General features: G+C 28.1%; 6 protein-coding genes across 9 annotated transcripts; 3 read left to right on the top strand and 3 right to left on the bottom strand.

Moving 5' to 3' along the window:
• The first annotated feature begins 332 nt into the window (after positions 1-332).
• LOC131666220 (palmitoyltransferase ZDHHC3) lies at positions 333-2,714 on the top strand. Its single transcript, XM_058938695.1, has 6 exons — positions 333-649; positions 816-1,001; positions 1,083-1,268; positions 1,336-1,557; positions 1,634-1,846; positions 1,922-2,714. The coding sequence occupies exons 2-6, from the start codon at positions 921-923 to the stop codon at positions 2,081-2,083; spliced, it is 864 nt and encodes a 287-aa protein (XP_058794678.1). The 5' UTR covers positions 333-649; positions 816-920; the 3' UTR covers positions 2,084-2,714.
• Positions 2,715-4,687: 1,973 nt separating this feature from the next.
• On the top strand, positions 4,688-6,826 carry LOC131665024 (tumor susceptibility gene 101 protein). The gene is made up of 8 exons (XM_058936615.1): positions 4,688-5,011; positions 5,087-5,171; positions 5,233-5,298; positions 5,359-5,522; positions 5,603-5,738; positions 5,813-5,985; positions 6,177-6,535; positions 6,618-6,826. The coding sequence occupies exons 1-8, from the start codon at positions 4,898-4,900 to the stop codon at positions 6,802-6,804; spliced, it is 1,284 nt and encodes a 427-aa protein (XP_058792598.1). The 5' UTR covers positions 4,688-4,897; the 3' UTR covers positions 6,805-6,826.
• Positions 6,827-7,110: 284 nt separating this feature from the next.
• Positions 7,111-7,815, bottom strand: LOC131665033 (small ubiquitin-related modifier 3-like). 2 transcript variants are annotated; one of them, XM_058936636.1, is made up of 4 exons: positions 7,701-7,815; positions 7,545-7,576; positions 7,346-7,468; positions 7,111-7,258 (listed from the first exon to the last, which is right to left on the bottom strand). In XM_058936636.1, exons 2-4 carry the CDS (start codon positions 7,560-7,562, stop codon positions 7,124-7,126), a joined length of 276 nt encoding a protein of 91 aa, XP_058792619.1. In that variant the 5' UTR covers positions 7,563-7,576; positions 7,701-7,815; the 3' UTR covers positions 7,111-7,123. The 2 variants fall into 2 exon arrangements, with proteins under 2 accessions (XP_058792619.1, XP_058792610.1); XM_058936627.1 differs by having other exon boundaries at positions 7,545-7,782.
• An 846-nt stretch (positions 7,816-8,661) lies between these two features.
• On the bottom strand, positions 8,662-13,949 carry LOC131665014 (serine/threonine-protein phosphatase 6 regulatory subunit 3). Of its 2 annotated transcripts, none has more exons than XM_058936593.1 (17): positions 13,738-13,949; positions 13,508-13,634; positions 13,144-13,223; positions 12,913-13,064; positions 12,725-12,846; positions 12,478-12,648; positions 12,204-12,367; positions 11,867-12,113; positions 11,652-11,804; positions 11,406-11,519; positions 11,245-11,312; positions 10,949-11,147; positions 10,792-10,878; positions 10,613-10,716; positions 10,273-10,529; positions 9,780-10,194; positions 8,662-9,705 (listed from the first exon to the last, which is right to left on the bottom strand). In XM_058936593.1, the coding sequence occupies exons 2-17, from the start codon at positions 13,565-13,567 to the stop codon at positions 9,543-9,545; spliced, it is 2,556 nt and encodes an 851-aa protein (XP_058792576.1). In that variant the 5' UTR covers positions 13,568-13,634; positions 13,738-13,949; the 3' UTR covers positions 8,662-9,542. The 2 variants fall into 2 exon arrangements, with proteins under 2 accessions (XP_058792576.1, XP_058792585.1); XM_058936602.1 differs by having other exon boundaries at positions 13,755-13,773.
• Positions 13,950-14,345: 396 nt separating this feature from the next.
• Positions 14,346-15,951, top strand: LOC131665172 (uncharacterized). Its single transcript, XM_058936875.1, has 2 exons — positions 14,346-14,823; positions 14,983-15,951. Exons 1-2 carry the CDS (start codon positions 14,656-14,658, stop codon positions 15,793-15,795), a joined length of 981 nt encoding a protein of 326 aa, XP_058792858.1. The 5' UTR covers positions 14,346-14,655; the 3' UTR covers positions 15,796-15,951.
• Positions 15,952-18,878: 2,927 nt separating this feature from the next.
• On the bottom strand, positions 18,879-20,449 carry LOC131665160 (protein SGT1 homolog). 2 transcript variants are annotated; one of them, XM_058936862.1, is made up of 5 exons: positions 20,199-20,449; positions 20,001-20,114; positions 19,600-19,798; positions 19,320-19,516; positions 18,879-19,253 (listed from the first exon to the last, which is right to left on the bottom strand). In XM_058936862.1, the coding sequence occupies exons 1-5, from the start codon at positions 20,238-20,240 to the stop codon at positions 19,146-19,148; spliced, it is 660 nt and encodes a 219-aa protein (XP_058792845.1). In that variant the 5' UTR covers positions 20,241-20,449; the 3' UTR covers positions 18,879-19,145. The 2 variants fall into 2 exon arrangements, with proteins under 2 accessions (XP_058792845.1, XP_058792837.1); XM_058936854.1 differs by having other exon boundaries at positions 20,189-20,449.
• Between the last annotated feature and the right edge of the window lie 360 nt (positions 20,450-20,809).

Below are 20,809 nucleotides of genomic sequence, written 5' to 3' on the forward strand. Positions count from 1 at the left end.
AAATAAGATTGCAAATTGGCAAAGATAATTTATTTATCAAATTAACCTACAAGACTCTGTATCATATGATAGCGATTTAGAAAACGTTTGTTTATAGATTTAATACATTTTTTACTGCTATTACTTACTGCTTCACGAACTTCAATCAAATTGTCACATAATATTAAAAATAATAATCTACTCAGAAGTTATTTCAATATTTCAATATCTAGAGTTTATCTAAATTAAAATCACATCGATTTTTCTCTTTTTCTCTGTCAAGTTTCCGTCTGCTTGTATAAAGTTGCATTCTGCACGGACGTGCGTAGCGTGTAATAACTACTAACACTCAACTGTGTTATACACATGTGTAAAAAAATTAGTAAAAATTTAATTTAAATTAATAACAAAGAAAGATGGATTATTCACTAACAATTCATTAAAAAATCCTCAATGGGAAAGTAAACACTTTTGATAGTCGAATTAAACGCCTAAGTATAGAACGATGACCTGAACAGCTGATTTCTTGTTACCTCTTATAGGACCTTTAGATTTTTTGTTGACTATCTAAAAATGCTTCTTTTTATATGCTAAAAATAATGGAACATCTAAAACTACAACAAACTTTAACATTGTTTTTAAGCAGTAAGAATGAATAGAATGTTGATAAGTAAGTTTAAATATAGACTAGGTTAGAAATTAGTGCTGTTTTAATTAATTAAAGCAGAAAAAAATTAAATTACTCCTTATCAGATTACAATTAATAAAGTAAAAAGCTTGTTCGAAAATTACGTGATTTTAATAACAATTATTAACTATTCTTAATTTATTTATAGCGTCTGATTTTAAAATAGTTATAACTATGTCAAACTTTTCATCTGTACTACTGTTAAACTTTTGTTAAAAAACTTTCATCAGACCCAGATAAATTTTTTAACAATATGGATTATGAATATACTCCATTTCATAAAGAAAGGGATATATATAACCGATGTTGTGGTGGAACATTATGGTGTATTAAGGTAAACAAATATTTATAAACTGTCCTTATTTTAATAGATCACATAGATATATTTCTTATTAAAATTATTAAAAATGTACAGGATATATGTGGAATAATTTGTGCCATTTTGACATGGTTGTTGATTATCTATGCTGAATTTGTTGTGATGGCAGTAATTCTCATACCTACTATCAATACCTTATATTCAAGTTTCAACATGGCATTATTTCAGACATTGACTTTTTTGGCATTTACTTCACATTTAAAAACAATGTTTACAGATCCAGTAAGTAAAAACTTTGTATCAAATAATAATAAATTCTTATTTTTCTCATTTTTGTATAATTTAAAAGGGTGCAGTGCCTAAAGGAAATGCAACAAAAGAAATGATACAGCAAATGGGATTTAGAGAAGGTCAAGTTATTTTTAAATGTCCAAAGTGTTGTTCTATCAAACCTGAAAGAGCACATCACTGTTCAGTTTGTCAAAGATGCATAAGGAAAATGGATCACCACTGCCCTTGGGTTAATAACTGTGTAGGAGAGAATAACCAGAAGTACTTTGTCCTATTTACGGTAAAACTTTAAAAATCATCATTAAATAACTAAACATTTGAATTTTTTTTTCATTTTTAATTACTGTTTATTTCAGTTTTACATAGCTGGAATTTCATTACAATCACTATTTTTATGCATACAACAATTTACAACTTGCGTGAGGCAAGAATGGCGTGATTGTACAACCTTTAGTCCTCCAGCTACAGTAGTTCTACTATTATTTTTAACTTTTGAAGCTCTTCTTTTCGCTATATTTACTGCAGTGATGTTGGGAACACAATTACAAGCTATATGGAATGATGAAACTGTAAGTACCATGATTTTAATGTAAAGTATAATTTTAATATAACAGTCATATTTAAAATTATTAAAATGATTTTAGGGTATAGAACAGCTGAAAAAAGAAGAAGCTCGTTGGGAACGAAATAGCAAATGGAAATCTATTCAAGCAGTTTTTGGACGGTTTTCAATTGCTTGGTTTTCACCTTTTACATCACCACCAAATGCCAAAACAAAATTAGATGCATATTTATATTCCGTTTGAATTAACAAAGCAAAATGTAAGTTCAAAATTCAGGTACTTTACTGAGAAAAATGTATAGGAAATTGAAATCTATAACTATTATAAATATAAAACTGATACAATGATAATTTGTACATTTCAAAAATTTTTATATGAATTAAAATAATAATACATTTTTTTCACTGATAAAGATATATAAGTAAGTTTAAATGTATACACATAAATATATTCTTGCAATTCTTAAATTAGCAACGTTTGAGAAATGTTGCAAATAGCATCTCAATCTATGCTATATTGACAAAACTGTTTGATGAACAATTCTTTCAGAACATTTGCAATAGTATCCATTTTGAATATATAAATTGCCCATAATTATTAATCATGCTGACTGATTCTTTGTTTATTCATTCAATTATTGAATTGAAACAATGACTTTTAAAATTAAAATTTTTCAAATGAAATATAAGGTAGAACATTTATTGTAAACGCTGTATGAATGTGAAGATGTGATATATTTATTTAGTTACCAATATTATTTTGTATATGGCTGTTACTTTTGGTGTACAGATTGTAACGATTATGATAAATGTATATTTTGCATCGAATTTTATCTATATTTCATAAAGTTAGTTAGGTATTTTGAAAATTTTTAATTTTTTGTACAAGAAATGGAACAGGTTCGATATGAATACATCTTACAACTTAAGCATTTTGTTATTTTTAATTTCTTTACCTGCCCAAACTGCTTATGAACTAACATGATATTAAAAATAAGAAGTTGAAGTTACCTATTATCAGTTATTTACAATTTTCAAATGTGATTGAATTACTAAAGTATTGAAACTAAAAGATTTTTAAGTATTAAAACTAAAAATTACTAAGTATTAAATTTATTTTTATTCTTCTGCATTGATCTCCAACCTGACTGGTTTATTTTTAAAATTGATTCTAGCAAAATAGTTACTGAATACTGTGTTAAGTTGCAAAGTAGTTGCTGGTTTTTTATGCTTATGTGTTAGAACATCTGGAATAGTTATTAAATAAAAAAAGACTTTAATTTACAACAAAAGCTGGTACTTAATAAATAATATTCTTTCTTACCTTCCATACACAGATAGAGATTGGTTGAACTGAAATTTTTTTTCTGATGTCCTTTAAATCTTTTTCCGGTACATGTATAATGAATTATTACAGATTCTGCTAAGACAAACTTCATGAGCATATAAACATCCTTTGATATTGAAGACATACCATCAATATGTTGTAAAAATAACTCCCTCTAATATAAAAAAAATTTGTCATTGATTGTATTATATAAATAATTCATATAACTAAATTACCAGTGCATCCATTTTGTTGGAATCGCTTTCAAGATCATTATCAAAAGCCTCAAATGACTTGACATCTTTAAATGGAAATGATACTCCTAGTTCATTTAAAAGTTCTTTTATATTAGTACTTTTAAAAACTGTTTGTGGTTTTGAATTGAATTTCATTTCAATTTTGGATACAAGATCTTTTTGGAAAATATCAATACGTTCTATAATATTTTCTTCAATTTCTTTCAAAATTGTGAGAAATGTTGCATTCACATTTTCTAAAAATTAGGTATTCTTAATTTAATACATCTATTATTTTACATTAAAATTGTTAATTCAGATTTTAATTAGAGTAAAAAACGCATTAGCTAAATAAGAAATTAATTGATGTGAAGTAGCTAATCGAATCTGATTTCTGTGTAAAAAAGGTGATTGTGGCAAATAATTCAATCAGCTATATTATTATTAAAACTTACCACTTTCATTTAGCATACCAATCCAACGATTTACATTATTGGAATCATCAATAACTAATTTTGATTTATCTTCATCTATCCAACTACTACCTGAATCATTGCTGTCTGAATTGTAATTCCTCTTTTGACTCAATTTACTTTTTACTTTTGGCATGATGATTTCTTCAATGAAATGAATTATAAAGAGAATATTTTTTGTGCTAAAACAGTAAACCTTCACAATTTCTATCTTCAAGCTCTATGTAACAAGTTTTAACAAGTACGTAGAAATGATAATGAAAACGTACACTTAAATGCCGTAAAATTTTGCCGAATATACAGCACTCTGTGAAGAAAAGTCTCAAGACTCTTACTCTAGAGTCAAATTTCGTGGTAATTTTCCACGAATTGATAAAACCGTTACATTTTGAAATGCATTAAAAATGAGCAATCTGAAATTTCTGTTTATTATACAAACTTAAAATATACTATTTATAAGACATTATTGAAATATGTGTATATTTTGCATAATAACATTATAAAGACTTTTAAATTTGTTGACAGTTGGTCATAAAATTTAAAAAAATATTCTAATTAAACGAATATTAAATTTAAATATTAATATTAATAAATATTTATAATACTCATACAAATCAAATTTATACAAAGTTAAAGTTATTCGTATATATATTTTTCAAATTTCGTATTGTTTTATAATTCAGCTGTTTTCATGCTTCTTTCTGTTGTTCACAGCATACTTCACTTCGGTACTTGACATATCCATCGTATATATGTATGTATGTAATACTTGAGTATATATATATACATATTATACATACAATTCACATAACTTTTGATCAAGATAAGAGCAGTCTACGAAAATGTCTTAGAAAACTTATACTTTTGTGGTTTATTGAATTTTATCGAGTCGTATGGTATTAAAAGTTCATTGTTATTATCTACTATATTCAAAAAACTTCGTGTTAGGGTCATAGTGCGCATCCATTAAGGCTACAACTTGGGCGTCCCATTAATTTTTTTACACTCTATCCTATATATATATGCAACAAAGGAAATTAAAATTTTCTGTCTCATCTCTTTTTACGTCAAAAGCTGAACCAATGGTGAAAATGAATCACGTCGATGAATCAAAAATAAAACAATTTCTATCTAAAGTAAAAATTAGTAAAAATAAATCTCACATATCTATATTAGTTGACAAATTTATTAAATTAACCATGTTATTTTAGTATAATAATCCAGAAGCTACACGAAAAGATCTGTTTCAAGCACTAGAACATTATCGGAGCTTACATTGGAAAGTGGAACCATTTAGTAAGAAATGAACAAATTAAATGTGTTATGGTCTACAATATTTCATGTCTAATTCTTTCAGTATTCAATGATGGATCTCGAAAAGAATTGATTAATTTGCAAGGCACTATACCTGTAGTTTATAAAGGTAAAAATATGCTTTTTTAAAATCTGCAAATAAAATACTTATTGCGGTTATATTTGACAGGTAGCACTTACCATATACCAATTTGTATATGGTTGATGGATACTCATCCCAATAATGCTCCAATGTGTTATGTCACACCAACATCGGAAATGAGTATTAAAGTTAGTAATTTTGTTGATCACAATGGTAAAATTTACTTGCCATATTTACATGAGTGGACTCCTGTAAGTACAAGAATGAATCATAATTCATTCATGATAAGTTTTTATTTCTATCTGAATAGTAAATAATACTTGATCTATAGTTCAAGTCAGACTTGGGTGGTTTAATTCAAGTGATGATAATAACTTTTGGAGAGCATCCACCTGTCTATGCAAAACCAAAAACTGAACCAATAATATCACATAACTTAATGAACTCACCGCCTTATCCAAAACAACGTAAATACTATTTGAGCATTTTAATTATACCAATGAATATGCAATCTTAAATAATAATTTATTTTTAACTGTAGCTATGATGCCATCTATACCAGTTTTACCTCAGGGAGGATTTTCAGCTCAGTCCCAACATGGGTATTCTTCAAGTGATTTGCCATACCCAAACTATCCATTTCCAGGTTCAACTCCAAATTATCTTATGTCCGGATATTGTGCTGGTGGATATAATAACCCTCCATATCCTGCAGTAAGTATATAAAATAACATACTTCTACTAATATAAAAAATACTTTCAGTCTGATATAATAGATGCTTGATATTGCATTACTTTTGCCATTACAAAACTAAGATTTTTGTTTACTTCTACTAACTTAATATGTTCTGTCTAAATATTAATAATGCAGAAAATTGTTTTGAGAAATTCAATAAAACTTCCAGTCTACACCAGTACCTACAAGTTCAAGTGGAGGTACTGGAACAATTACTGAAGAACATATAAGAGCTTCACTTTTGTCAGCTATAGGAGATAAATTGAGACGGCGACTTCGAGAACAATTTTCACAATTACAAGCTGAACTGGAAACTTTACGACGAACCCAACAAGAATTATCCAATGGTTCTGCTCGTTTGACAGAGTTATTTACCAAGTTTCAAAAAGAAAAATCAGAATTGGAAAAGAATGTCAAAATCCTACAAGATAAAGAAACTGAATTAGAAATAGAAGTAAATAAGCTCTCTGATAATCAATCGATTGACGTTGATGAAGCTGTTACTACAGTTGCACCTCTATACAAACAGTTAGTATCAATTAAATTAAATATACAACTTCTAAAAAACTGAAACCAAAAAATAACACTATAAAAAACTTTTTATTTACAGAATGTTGAATGCTTTTGTGGAGGAGGCAGCAATTGAAGATGCAATTTATTATCTAGCTGAAGGATTAAGAAGTAGTATCATTGATTTGGATGCTTTCTTGAAACAAGTTCGACAATTGTCTAGACGACAATTTATGCTTAGAGCACTTATGGCACTTTGCCGACAAAAGGCTGGATTAGCCAGTTAAAGAAGATGAACATTATTTTCACAATATTAATCTTTATTTTTTAAATGTAATTAAAACAGAAATGGCTAATGTAACTATAAGTTATAAATAAAAATAATGAATGTTTTGACACTTGCAATATACATTTTTTATTATCTGTGAAATATTTATATGACTAAACAATATTGAAGTGAAACAAGAAAATTGAAATCTGTTTAATTCTTATTTCTTAATTACAAACTATCTTGAAAAGATAAAAAAACTTATCTACTCGAAAGTATTGAAGACAATATTTTAGCATTTTTAATTTAATTTGTATAAAAAATAATTAAGAACTAAATCAAAGTCCACCGCCTGTTTGCTGTTGATACACTTCTATTGTATCACCTTCTTCCATTTCTAATGTTGCTGGGGTGTCAAGTTCATGAATGGGTTGGCCATCAAATCTAAATCGCACTGCTGCGATTGCCAGCCCCTGTAATATTGGTTATTCAATCAAAATGTGCAATCGACGTGAAATTTAGTAGTTAATAATTTGTGAAATAAAAGTACGTAAACATACCGCTCGATCGCAATAGGCGTTCATCAACTTCCTTAAAGGAGTGTGTTTCTTAATTTTAAACTGCACAACGCCGTTGTCCTGACCCAACACCTTCAAGTTTATGTGTTCAGATTCTTTAGAGTCCTGTAAAATACGATGAATAATGCTCACTTGTAAAAACGCACAACAAAATGCCGATTTTGAGGTTAGAAAATGCTACCTTTTTATCGTCCGACATTTTTCACCTTTGTCCTGCAAAATGTCGATTGAATAATCAAAATTACGCACTTTTTAAAAATTCAACGCACTGGTATCAACTGTCTGATATAATACTATCAATTAAATTGAACAGCAACAGTATGGGACGCCTCAGTACCTATATTATTGTAATAGCGCCTTGCCACTTGTCTGCAACCGCAAAAGTCCACAACCCTCAAAAAGTTGTAACGATGTCGCACAATCCGAGTGCGCGGCGTGGGCTGCTTGTGCGCGCCAGAATGAAGCAATGTTGCCAATTTTATTTACTGCTTCTGTTTACTTTATTTGTTTCTGTTTTAAATCTATTCTATATTGTTTTCTAGATGATAAGTTGTTAAATATCAATGTTATTTTAATTGATCGAATTAAATTTATCTATAAAGATTTCATACAACGCGATTTCAACCTTTCGCAAATATCTGACATTTCTATTAATTAGCCATGTGCTCGCTTGGTATTGGTACAATTGTACCCGCGTTGCTCAAATTGTTCTTCAAATTCTAAAATGTCATAATTTTATTCATTTTATTTATTATTGTTATAAAAATTGTTTTTCTTTTTTTATGATGATGACAATTAGTAAAAAAATTCAAACAAAAAAAACAAAGTATTGAAGTACTACAGCTATTCATTGTATTTTCAATTCATTTTAAAATTTTTTTATTGGAATGCAAACAGGGGCACATAATATCACTTACTAACTTTATAACTTTTAACCCAAATTTACAACGTAACAAAATACTTATAATTTTCTTGTACACCAGACCGTGATACATAGGAATAAATTTTTTTAAGCATTTTGTAGGCACTGTACCTAAGTACTTCTGTTTAATCTCTCGAAAAAGCAAAAGCACTATTTATTGTTAAATATATATTTATAATTATATATCGGACTATAGTCATATATTTTCAAATAGCCTGGCATATCATACGGTTAACTAATATTTTTCGTAGTACACAATGCTGCTTAATACTTGATTATTCAAATCGAATAAAATATTCTGAATCAGTTTGAATATGGTGACTGAAAAGATTTTTGCGCTCGTTGTCACGTAACGCTTTCTCTCATAAATCTTGCATTCTTGTACTTTAACTATTTTTATTAACACGCATAAAACATGTTAAATAATATAATACATACATCTTTTTTTCTACAAAAAGACATCGTTTCCTTAAACATCTTTTACAAATTTTTCAGAGCGTTCCACTGTTTATTTTTCTGATAATATTCACGCATTGTAAATACTAATGTTTTGCTATTATTAAGCATAACAAAATAGATTTTCTCATATGGTATGTAGTAAAAAAATTTTATAATGTTTGAAGGGTGAAAATACTAGAGTTTTATAAACATACGTTTTCTTACTGATGACAACATTTTAACAATTGCTCTTGAACTAAAAGTATGTATTTAATCAATTATTTAGGTATGACGCGTCTTTCAACCAAGTTCACATTTCAAAATACAAAATTCACAATATTTAAATAAACTGCTTATTGAAAGTTTTAATGTATAAACTTCTGCTTAATCGATTTCAATAAAATTCAAATTAAAATTTCAAGCTTTCTATTAAAAATAAAAATATTTACTTTCATGGAAAACAAATAATGTTATAAAAACCGGTTCAGACATCTTTTTGTTTACAAAGAGTATCCGCATAGAGTAATATTACGATAAAGTTAAAATTTAAGAACTTTTAACAATTATTCATTGAAAAAAAAATTTGTACTAGAGAACATTGCCAAAAGGTAAAAGTGAGTCATGAAATACATCAGTTTCCATTGAGTACACGCCAACTCAATGTAATTGTATCAAGTTTAAAAATATCAATAATCCTCTCACTTTAGAGGTGTAAGGCCAATGTAATGAATGTACAAATGTAAAGTATTCTTGGAAAATAGTAAGGTCATTCTGATATGATGTATCTCTATTGCTATTTGACACTTGATGTTTTACATTTTATTTTGACGGCTCAGGAATAGACGTCGCTATTGGAGATACATTTGTATTATCTGTGGCACTGGTAACAGTTTGAACATTTGTTAAGTTCTCTGAAGAAGCTTCTGATATATTTGAGGAGATATCCTCTAAATTCTTACTAATATCTTTGGATTCAGATGATCTGTTAAAAGTAACATTTATAATAATGAACGACTTGTGGAAATAATCATTGATGTTTGAATCATTCAAACTTACTTTTTCTCTATAACAGTTAAATTTGCATTACTGTCAGGTATATTTACAGAGCTTTCTATACATTCCGAATGAGATATACTAGATACGTTTATTTCTTCAGTCTTTGATTCAGAATCATTGATCATATTGACATTTTCTTTTTCACTATTAAACTGTACATTTTCGCTATTACTGATATCACCGCCAGGTTCACTTTCTGGCAATGATGTATTTTCATTATTGATTGGCACTTTCGGCAGTTCAGCTTTTGCATCGCTGCGAGGTTCTTCTTGAAATGGATTATCTGTGCTAAATGCACTTTCAAAATTAGCCCAACCTGTTTGTTCTACAGGTTTTGGCGCTTCTGTGTTCCATAAATTAATTGTTGTTGCACCTTGAGCAGCAAAATTAGACAAAGGATGCATAGAATTCCAAGCTAAAAATTATCAGACAGTTGTAAAAAAATAATTTAATTGTATTTCAGACGTTTCAGACCAATTAAATTGAAACTTACGATCTGTTACATCTGCCTCTATTTGATCTCCAATATCATCTTCGTCGTCTTCATCTGAAGAACTAGAACTATTATGCTTCTTTTTACTCAACCAGTCAGATTTTTGCATAGGAAAATCGTCACTATGTTCCCATGACTCGTCTCCTTTAGCATAATCGAATTTCTTTTCATCACATAATTTATTAAAGATTTCTTGTCTTTTTTCATAGTCGTCATCCATTGAATCAAACGTTTGACTTAAATTATCAACAGAATTGCTGTATTATATAAAGCATTATTAAAACAATAAACTAAAACAAAACTATAATATTAAAATAAGCATATTCATTAAAATACTGACTGAAAAGTATCATCGCCATCATTAAACTTTTTCATTCTAAATTTGTATTCTTCGTCTGCATAGATTGATGGTCCTGATGACTGTTCCTGATAGTTGCTAAATAACTGAAACGACATTAATTTATATAATTTTTATTCATATCACTTTCAAATGTATTGATTTTGAATTGGTTAGCTTACTTCTTGCCCATAAGCATCTTGTGAGAATGAAGCATATTCATTAGAATTGCCACTAGAAGACATTGTGTAACCTTCAGGAGGCTCTCCCTTAAATTATAAATGACGCATTTTAATTAATTTAATATATAATAAGTTATGAATTAAAAATAAAACTGACCAAAATAAGCTGTTGTTTTCTATTGATTTCATCTAATTTAGTTGATATGAAGCTTTTCCATTTTTCTGATGTTTCTTCAGGTAAATTTGTTTTCAAAAAATCTGATAATTCATTAATTTCTGTACAACGTGTAACAATTTCATTTGCGATTATAATTACGTGACCCATGTATCCTTGTCTTATACTATTCTGTTGATTACTGTAATTCAATATAATATAAAATTTCAATTATTAATTCAATATAATATAATATAAAATATAGAATACTTTAGTAAAAAAAACTTGACTAAACTCACAGTGAATTATTATCATTATATTCCCAAGCTTCTAAAATCCTTTCAATTAATTTACTGCCAACAAATATCTAAAGACATATAACAATCGATTAATAAATTTTTCAATATTATGATTGCATATTAATCCTATATGTGCAATGATTACAAAAGTACATACTTACATGAGAAAAGACAATTTTACTTTTTTCTGGACAATCACAGTTTATGGCTAATGATAAACATTGTTGTACTTGCGTATGCAAGAAATTATTCCATGCAAACTGGAAGAATAAGTCCTAAAAAGGTTATTCTTGATTAATGATATAGTTCAAATACTTATGAAAATATCAATATACACACATACGCATCTATGTATGTACGTATATATGTATGTATGTATGTATGTATATATATATGTATGTATGTACCAATAAAATGTTAAAAGTATTAAGCTCAGCAAACTTTTCAAAAACACTAATATTATTTGTCGAAATAAGGCTCACTAATAGCTTTAACATATATAAACGTGTGCGACCAAATGGTTTTTCTAAAAATCCAGCAGTGGTTTTAACTGATGGTTTCTGAAAAAATTCGATACATATTATGATCTTTTCTAAATTGCTCAAATATTAATAAAACTTACTTCTGGTGGGTTAATCAATAATTGATTAAGCTTATCTAAGTAAGGTATAATTATCAATGCAAATTTATCACGCAGCTCATTTTCTACTACATTACTAAATGGAGCTCCGCAAATTTCGCTGCTTTCTGTTGTTTTATTTTCTTTTTGGCCTAATAGGTTTATTAATACTCTTATACCACCAACAATGCTACTTTCCACTTTTTCGCCTGTTAGTATTGTATCTAATATCAATTTAATTGTTTCTTCCCTAATATTACAAAATACATTGGAAATTAATATTGAAAAATGTAAAAATTACGTTTTTCCAAGAATTTAAAAAAAATAATAAAATACATACGATTGCAAAGTCTGTAAAATAGGGTCAGGCCGTTTATCGGGCTCCATGCGTGGTGATTTAATAATATCACAAAGTAATTGTGAGGCATTAGTGTGCTTCTCAGAATCTAGAGATGGTGATAATAATTGTACTACTCTTTGAACCAACTGTTGATCATCTAACCACTAAAAAAAATATTGGTTATTTAAATAATTATTATTCAAAATGTTATGTCAATTATAGAAGCATAAATTATTTTCAGTTGCTAGTAGATGTTGGACTACTTTAAACTCACAGTTTGTATGTTTTGACGCATTTCATCTCCTTCGATTTTAGTCAGTAATATTAATATAAGATCCATTATTGCTGATGTTTCAATATGTTGCAGTAATAAATCAATGCAATTCTTGCGACTTTTAAGTGATTCTATTACTTGCAAGCATACAAACTGATGCGAAAACCAGTTCTGAAAAAAAATTTACAAAATTAAGTAATTAGAATAAAGTGTAGACTTTGAAAAATGTACAATTTGACAAAATTACCTGATCAGAGGCTCGTCTTAATAGGGCATGAAGAGTTTTATTAAAAAATGATGCCAATAATGGATTCAATGGCTCTTTTTTATCAATAAAAGAATACAGTTTGGATAACAACATTTCATTAGCTTAAAAACAAAATAAATATAATTATGAATATACCATTACAAGTGTATAGATAAGATAATATATACCAGCTAGCTTTTCAGTGAGTATTGGTACATCACATGTAAGTAATTCACAAGCAATATTTGAGTACTTATAACGATATAGTTCATCTAAATCTTTGGATGGTTCTTCCGTGATTAAATTCACTAACTCTTCCAAAATATCTGGTCTTGTTAAACTAAAAGATGGAAACATTCATAAAGAATTAAAAATTTATTTGACCTTTTTATTAAAGTATGGTAGCAATGCCTACTTACAAATCAATTAACTTTTTGTTTTGACTTTTACACTCCTGTAAAATGTCTTCAGCATCCATTATTTTACTCAATGTTACATCCTGTAACAAAGCATTGTTAATGTTCTATAACGGGTAGTATGTGAAAGATGTTAAAAAAATGTTACTTGAATAATTCAACTAATTTATTAAAATATATAGTTTTTTTCAAGTCGTTTGTTAATATATAAATTATAATTGCAGGAGAATATAGTATAGTAATATCTATTAAGTTATGATGATGAGTAGATTATTTCATAAAAATTAAGGTTACAAATGTTGAATTCGTGATAATGATTTTTAACATAAAGCAATATTATAATATAATGTAAAAATGATATTCTTACTTCTTCATTGAGTAGTGAGTCGATTTGGACTGACGGTACGTAATTATTGTGCCAAAACATCCCTAATATAATAGATATACGTGAAACACGTTCTAAAGGAAATCACAGTAAAGACATTCGAGGCACACTGAAAAAGACAATCGTTGTGAAATGTACGTAACTTTAATCATTAATTTTTAAAGACATGATTATTATCTTCGTAAAATCAATGTATCTTCTTAAAAAATTACTTTATTAAGTACTGTACACTACAAACTCCGCAAGCAAGACGTCACTTTTTTCACAAGCAGAAAGACAACATGTAAAGTCTGACGTCAGCTGCGAAAGAAGGATGTAGTATTAATGAGGAATGACAGTGATTTTGCCTGTACGTTCTTCAAGCTCAACTACTACCAACAATTTATAAGAGGTTGCACGTATGTATTTTTACACGTTGTATTTAGTACATATATGATATATGAACAATGAACATGCATACGTATGATTGATGAATTTACATACATTATACGGACTATATACTAGATTACACAAACCTACTAATCCGATCTCGATTCTAATTTTTTTCAGGAACTCTCGAAATCTCGCGGTGTCAGCGGGAACATAACAGATTTTTGAAAGTAAAATAAGAACATATGTAGTATTATATACATTATTTATAGTTTGGTGCATAGAAGAACAAAATATTTTATTCTGTATTTACTCTGCAATGCTTACTAAAAGCAATTAATTTATAATAAATAATAACTAATTTTATTTAAATTAATTTTAATTATAGATTTGAATGCAATTTATTCCGAAACTATAAATACATATATAAAGTTAATAAAATTTATTTCATATTATGCTTGCGAAACAGTATTACATTAATACATTGTATTTTATTGACAAATAAGAAAACATTTTTAAATTTATTTTATATCAAACACACTGTATGCAGCAAATAATATAAAATGCACGTATACCTATATATGCAAGTATGTGCAATCTAAACTTATCATGTGACTTACTATACCTATATAATATAATACCTACATAAATTCGGCAAGCAACTCGTACAGTGTAAACTTTGAGGTTAATGGATCATTAGTATATTTTTTGGGTTGAATTAATCAATTTTAAGCACAAGTTTTATACAACAAACACCTGAAATGGCAGGAAATTCTAGGAGGGTTCTTAAGTCTTTGACTGATCAAATAAATAAATCGCCCCTATTATACAACGCAAGCACAGCAATTGGTAATGCAACTGAAAGAGCTCAGGAAAAAATTTCAAATTTGCAAAATGTAGCATCAGAAAAATATACAAGTATCGTTAAGGTACATTAATAAATAATTTAGTTTATAACTCATACTTATTGACACTGTAACAATTTATATGAAAATTTATTTTAATTTATTTTAATATCTAAAGATAATTTTTTTAATAATAATGATTTGAAAATACTGATTTAATTATTCTATTAAACCTGATTTTAGCAAGTAAATAACTCAACAATAATTCAAGATTTAAATGCAGCTGCAATGCAACCTTCAACACCTTTGCCAAAACGTCTTATTAATTACTATCAATGGTTCCAGCAATTGACAGGAATGGATAAAGTTGAAATTGCCAAACATCATGTTATAGTAATCCAGGACGAATTATTTAAATGTCAAGATCATAGAAGAAATCTCACACGACAAGCAGCATCAGTAAATGAAAAATTAAAAGAAATTTATAGTGAGCTTATTCAAACAAAAAGAGATGATCCAAAATATGTACAATTGACAATCTTGGAAAATAAGGGATTACAAGAACAAGGTAGAATTAATAGACAACTGGATCTTTTAGAAGATGAAGAAAGGGATCATTTTACACATTTAGCCACAGCAATTAAAGAGTATCATGATAGTCAGGCTATGAATGCTCAAAAATATAAATATATTTCCATATTAGCATCAGCACTTTTAGCTATTGTATCGCTGACTGGTTCAATGATTTACAATAATAAAAGGATTTTAGATGTAAGAAACGTTATTACTGATACACAAAATTCAATGGAAAGAAATTTAAATGAAAAGTTTTCTGCAATAATAAAAAGAATAGAAAAACAAGAAACAAGTATAACATCAGCTCTTGCTATATCTGGATTAACTACAGTAAGTGCTGCAGCTGCAGAAAATATTCTAGATCACAATGTAGATGAAGATCTTCCTATGCCAGATATGGAAAAAATTAAACAAACTGGCTATTATTTAGGGATTGCATTTTTTACTTTGTATATTTTGCAACAAATACTTAGGAGCTGAAATTTTTAAGTTATAATCAAGTTGAATTCTGTTTATAGATTAATAGTTGTGCATTATATTGCCTTAAAAAGCATTTATTTGTTTTGTAATATTTGATGAAATGATATTTATACTGTATAATTAAATTACAATACCTATCAGACAAAATATATAACAAACGAGCTATTGATTATTGATTTCATTTTTCTTGAAAAATTTTTTATTTTTTTAAGGCATTTCAACATATTTCTTACTTATGAATTTAACATAATTTGAATCATGTGAATGATCCATATGCTTTCTCAAAAAAAATGGCCGACTTCAATTTCATTTTCTACAATTATTTGCAAAGTTTCGCTTTAATCAAACCAAAAATAAAACGAAACAACTCATTTACATAAATTACAAATTAATCTAGTTACATGAAATATTTCTTTTTTTTTCATGAATCATTAAAACGTGAAAAATTTATATTAGATCATTTTTTTTCAGTACCACTATATTAGACTTGTGAATCTGACGCCCAAAAAAATTTTTTAATCATATTTTTGAGTTTCCATGAGCTAAAACGTTTTCTCCCTTTTTCCGGATTATGTCTCCGCTTGAAATTTTATTTCCGGATTTTCCGTTTTTAAAAAAATTGCGAAAAAAAATCGGGCGTTCGTACAGCGCGCAAAATGCATTAAACATCTTTCTCCTGCTTAAAAAGAAATAATATCGATAGCGGATGATAGCTCCTTATTCCCGAATTACGAAACCATTTTCCTTTTGTCGATTTTCTATCCAAAATTGAGGAAAATGTAAAAATTAGTAATATGCGGCAGTTAGTCGATAAAACAGATAAAACGTTTGCTAATCACCAGATATCCCTATATAAGTTCTACATTGCGTAATTATAATAATAAGTAATTCAAATTCTACTAAATTAACCATTCTTATTTTATGTACATATACATAAATAATTTTTTCTAAGGTTTTCTATAAGTTTGTAAACATGTCAATTTTATTATTAATATTTTAACTATATAAAATAACATAATTCTGAACAAAGTAATAAAAAAATTGAATTGACTAGTTAAAATTGAAAAAAACAATCATTGATCAAAAACTTATAGCTTAGTTTTATATTTGTTGAATTATTTAATAACGATTTTAATTTTACTTCCATTCTTCTTAACAATATAAAGTAATAATCCATTGTAGCATATTATAAAAATACTTCAATATACAGGTCAGGTTAATATAAACTATATTTGTTTTGTCAAAAATAAATAATTTATTTTTCCTTGCTTATGTTACATATACAATATTTATTGATAAACATTGTGAAAAATATGTCGTATTATAAAATATATTAAAGACTATAAAACAATAAGGTTGGATTATTTATATTTTTTTATGCAAATACCTAATCGTAATCATTATCCACAAAATTAGCAAAATTGTTGCTATGTTGAAACAACGAAGATGTTTCTTCTTTTCTTTTGTTGCTACAAAAGAAAAACGAAAATTTTGGAAAAGTGGCGTTTTATTTTTCAACATAGTCTCCTTTTAGTTCGATACACTTGGCCCAGCGATGCTCCAACTTCTTTAACCCGTCTGAAAAATACGTTTCCTCGAGGTCTGAAAAGTAGGCTTCCATGGCAGCGATTACCTCCTCATTCGACTCAAATTTCTGCCTGGCGAGTGACTTTTTCAAGTTTGGAAATAAAAAGAAGTCACACGGGGCTAAATCTGGAGAATACGGTGGATGGGGCAGCAGTTCGTAGCCTAATTCATGCAGGATATGACCCACGCGGTCTTTTGAGATGCCTACGATCTATTAGCTATCTCGCGCACCTTCAATCGTTGATCTGCCAATACGAGATCGTGAATTTTTGTCATGTTATAGCCGTTTTCGTAGCACCTGAACGTGGCTCATCAAAAATCATCTCGTGCGACCACGTTGAAACTCGTTAAACCAATTTTTGACGGTTGCCATCGAAGGAGAAGAGTCACCGTACACAGCATCCAAGCGCTTTTTGATTTCGCTGCACGATTTCCCTTCCAAAAACAAAAAACGAATCACCGACCGATACTGCTCTTTTTCCATTTTTCAAAAATCAACGGACACACTTGCTTTCACACGCTCTCAAAAATAAACTACAACTCCGATCCGTTTATTTTATCTGGTGATTAGCAAACGTTTGATCTGTGTTATCGACTAACTGCCGCATATTACTAATTTTTACATTTTCCTCAATTTTGGATAGAAAATCGACAAAAGGAAAATTGTTTCATAATCCGGGAATAAGGAGCTATCATCCGCTATCGATATTATTTCTTTTAAAGCAGGAGAAAAATGTTTAATGCATTTTGCGCGCTGTACGAACGCCCGATTTTTTTTCGCAATTTACTTAAAAACGGAAAATCCGGAAATAAAATTTCAAACGAAGACATAATTCGGAAAAAGGGAGAAAACGTTTTAGCTCATGAAAACTCAAAAATATGATTAAAAAATTTTTTTAGGCGTCAGATTCACAAGTCTCTATATTTGGTATAAAATCATAATAAGATTTTTTCTAATCAACTAAAAATGTACCAGTTATTATCATGAGTAATTTATGTAATAAATAATTGATTTGATAACACAGGCCTAAAAAATTTCGAAACATTTCAAAACCAGAGACCGCAGATAGTGTATAACCGAAAGAATTTAGTAAACTGAATTTGAATCTGGGCTCAATATTGCTACATCACTCTATATAGGTTTTTGAAATATCTTAATCTAAAAGTGCAATACTGTTTTTCACAGTTTTTGGGCTTTCTTTACATCGTAAATTTTTATTCTATTATAAATCTAGGAACGGCATTGGAAAGAGCAAATGTTTTACTTCAAAACGCAGTATACTTAATTTTTTGAAACCAAAATACTCGCTTCGCTTGGGCGTAAAAGCCACATGAGACAAGAATCTACTTTCCCGCACTTGTATCATAATATACTAATACGCTACGTTATAAATGTATAACTACCCTGTGGTCTGTACTCAATGATAACTAACCCTAATTATTAATTTATTTATTTTTTTCAAAAGTAATATTTACATCATTTTATTTTATTAACTTGTATTTACTTAAATTATAGTAATAAATTAGTTTCTTGTTACTATAATGCAAAAATGAAGAGTATTAATAATTTTTTAGTATGTCTGAACACTCTTGTGCAACATTTGAGAATATAAGAAAGTGGATTAATATTAAAAATGTTCATATTTAATTAGTTATTTGCATTATTTTAAACACTTTTGTACCATGTTATTGTACATTTACATCACATTATTTGTTCAAATTTGTTCTTAACTTGAAAATCTTTCAAGTTAGGAAGAACATGATCATGAGTTCCATGATTTCCACTCCAAACCATCAGGTGGTTTTCTTTCAACAGTTTGATTGCCAACTTCTGACCAGTTAGTGCTCAATACAGTGCCTCCAGATTCTTGCTACATGTAACAAAAATTTTTTTATTTAAGAAGAAACATTTACTAAATATTTGATTGGATACTTACAAATGATTTGTTCATGGCCCTACGAACTTCATCAGAACCTTTACCATAAATTTGTTGAAAAAGTGAATTTAAAGCATCTTCTCCTTCTGGTTTTTCTTCTGCTTCTTGCTTTTCGATTTCTTTTTCTACTTTATTCCAGTCTTTTGTTTTTTTGCTAGAACTTGGATACTTTGGAGGCTGACCTGCTTGTAATATTTCTAAAACATTTTATTTAACGAAGTTTATATAAAAATAAATGTCGATAATATGGTGTTTATTCAATTTACAATTCTCTTCATACCTTGTGGAATTGGTTGTACAATTTGATTTACTGGGATACCTTCCAAAACTGTCCATCTTACACCATCTTGCTTTTTCAATTTAATTTCTATTGTAGATGGCATAGCTTTATGTGAGCATTGATCAGGTACAATATGATGAGCCAAGTCTAATTCTAAAGTATAATCGCTTCCATTTGGTAATTTAGCAGAAACACTAAGCTGAAAATTATAAAATTGTTTCCATTTCATTATTTGAAATATGCGATGAAGCAAACAATATCTACTTCATAACAATTGTTAGTGAAATTATAAAATATATTTTGCTAAAAAATTCTAGATATTTGTGGCTGAAATAAATAACCTAATTTTTCATTCATTAATATAAATAATTTTCATAACTCAGGTAATCTTTTTTACTTACTGTTGTTTTGTCATAAGAGACTTTAACATTCTTTGTGTTTTTTGCAAGAATGGTGACAATAACATGAGTCTCAGTCTGATACCAATCATGCCGTATTTTGGGAACAGGCATTTTCTAAAATGTAAAAAATTACTAAAAATGTTTTGAAAACCAACTAGCAACCTCTACTAAAAAAAATGTTATGTTACCAAGTAGTACCTGATTATCTTGAATATCATATTTTGCTGTTTCATTAGCCATTTCTGTCTATATTCATAGAATTTCTTGGTTGGATTTCTCAATGTTTTTTAACTTTTCAATGTTTTATTTTATTCAAAGATCGAAAACTTTTTTGTAGATGTTCTTAATTACCTATTTTTTTAGCTTAGTTTCTAAATTTCGTAACTTCGTAAATTGTAACTAACGATTTCATATATGAGCAGTCCTCCCAGACTGCTTTTTTCTTCTTAGTTTAGAACCCATGGAGACTAGTCTCCATGTTAGTACCGCATATATATATATATATATATATAGTTTTCTCGAAAAATCGAGGAGATTATTGCGCCATATTTGAACTGTGAATGTTGCAAAATTATAAAAATTGTAATGCATACTAGATGAATTGTCATTTATTATTGTTTACAGTTTAATATATTTTAATATTTTTTACGTTTCGATATACTATTTACATATCAATTAAAATTAATAAGGGAAATATATCATAAATTTAATATATTTTACATTAAATCTTGCTTTTATATTATACTTTTTTGAAAGTATTTATATTCGACATCATAAAATTTATTTCAATAAAAATCATTGTTTATCAA

This window comes from Phymastichus coffea, unplaced genomic scaffold, assembly GCF_024137745.1.
Source record: "Phymastichus coffea isolate CEN01 unplaced genomic scaffold, Cenicafe_Pcof_1.1 PCOF00003, whole genome shotgun sequence".
Lineage (NCBI taxonomy): Eukaryota > Metazoa > Arthropoda > Insecta > Hymenoptera > Eulophidae > Phymastichus > Phymastichus coffea.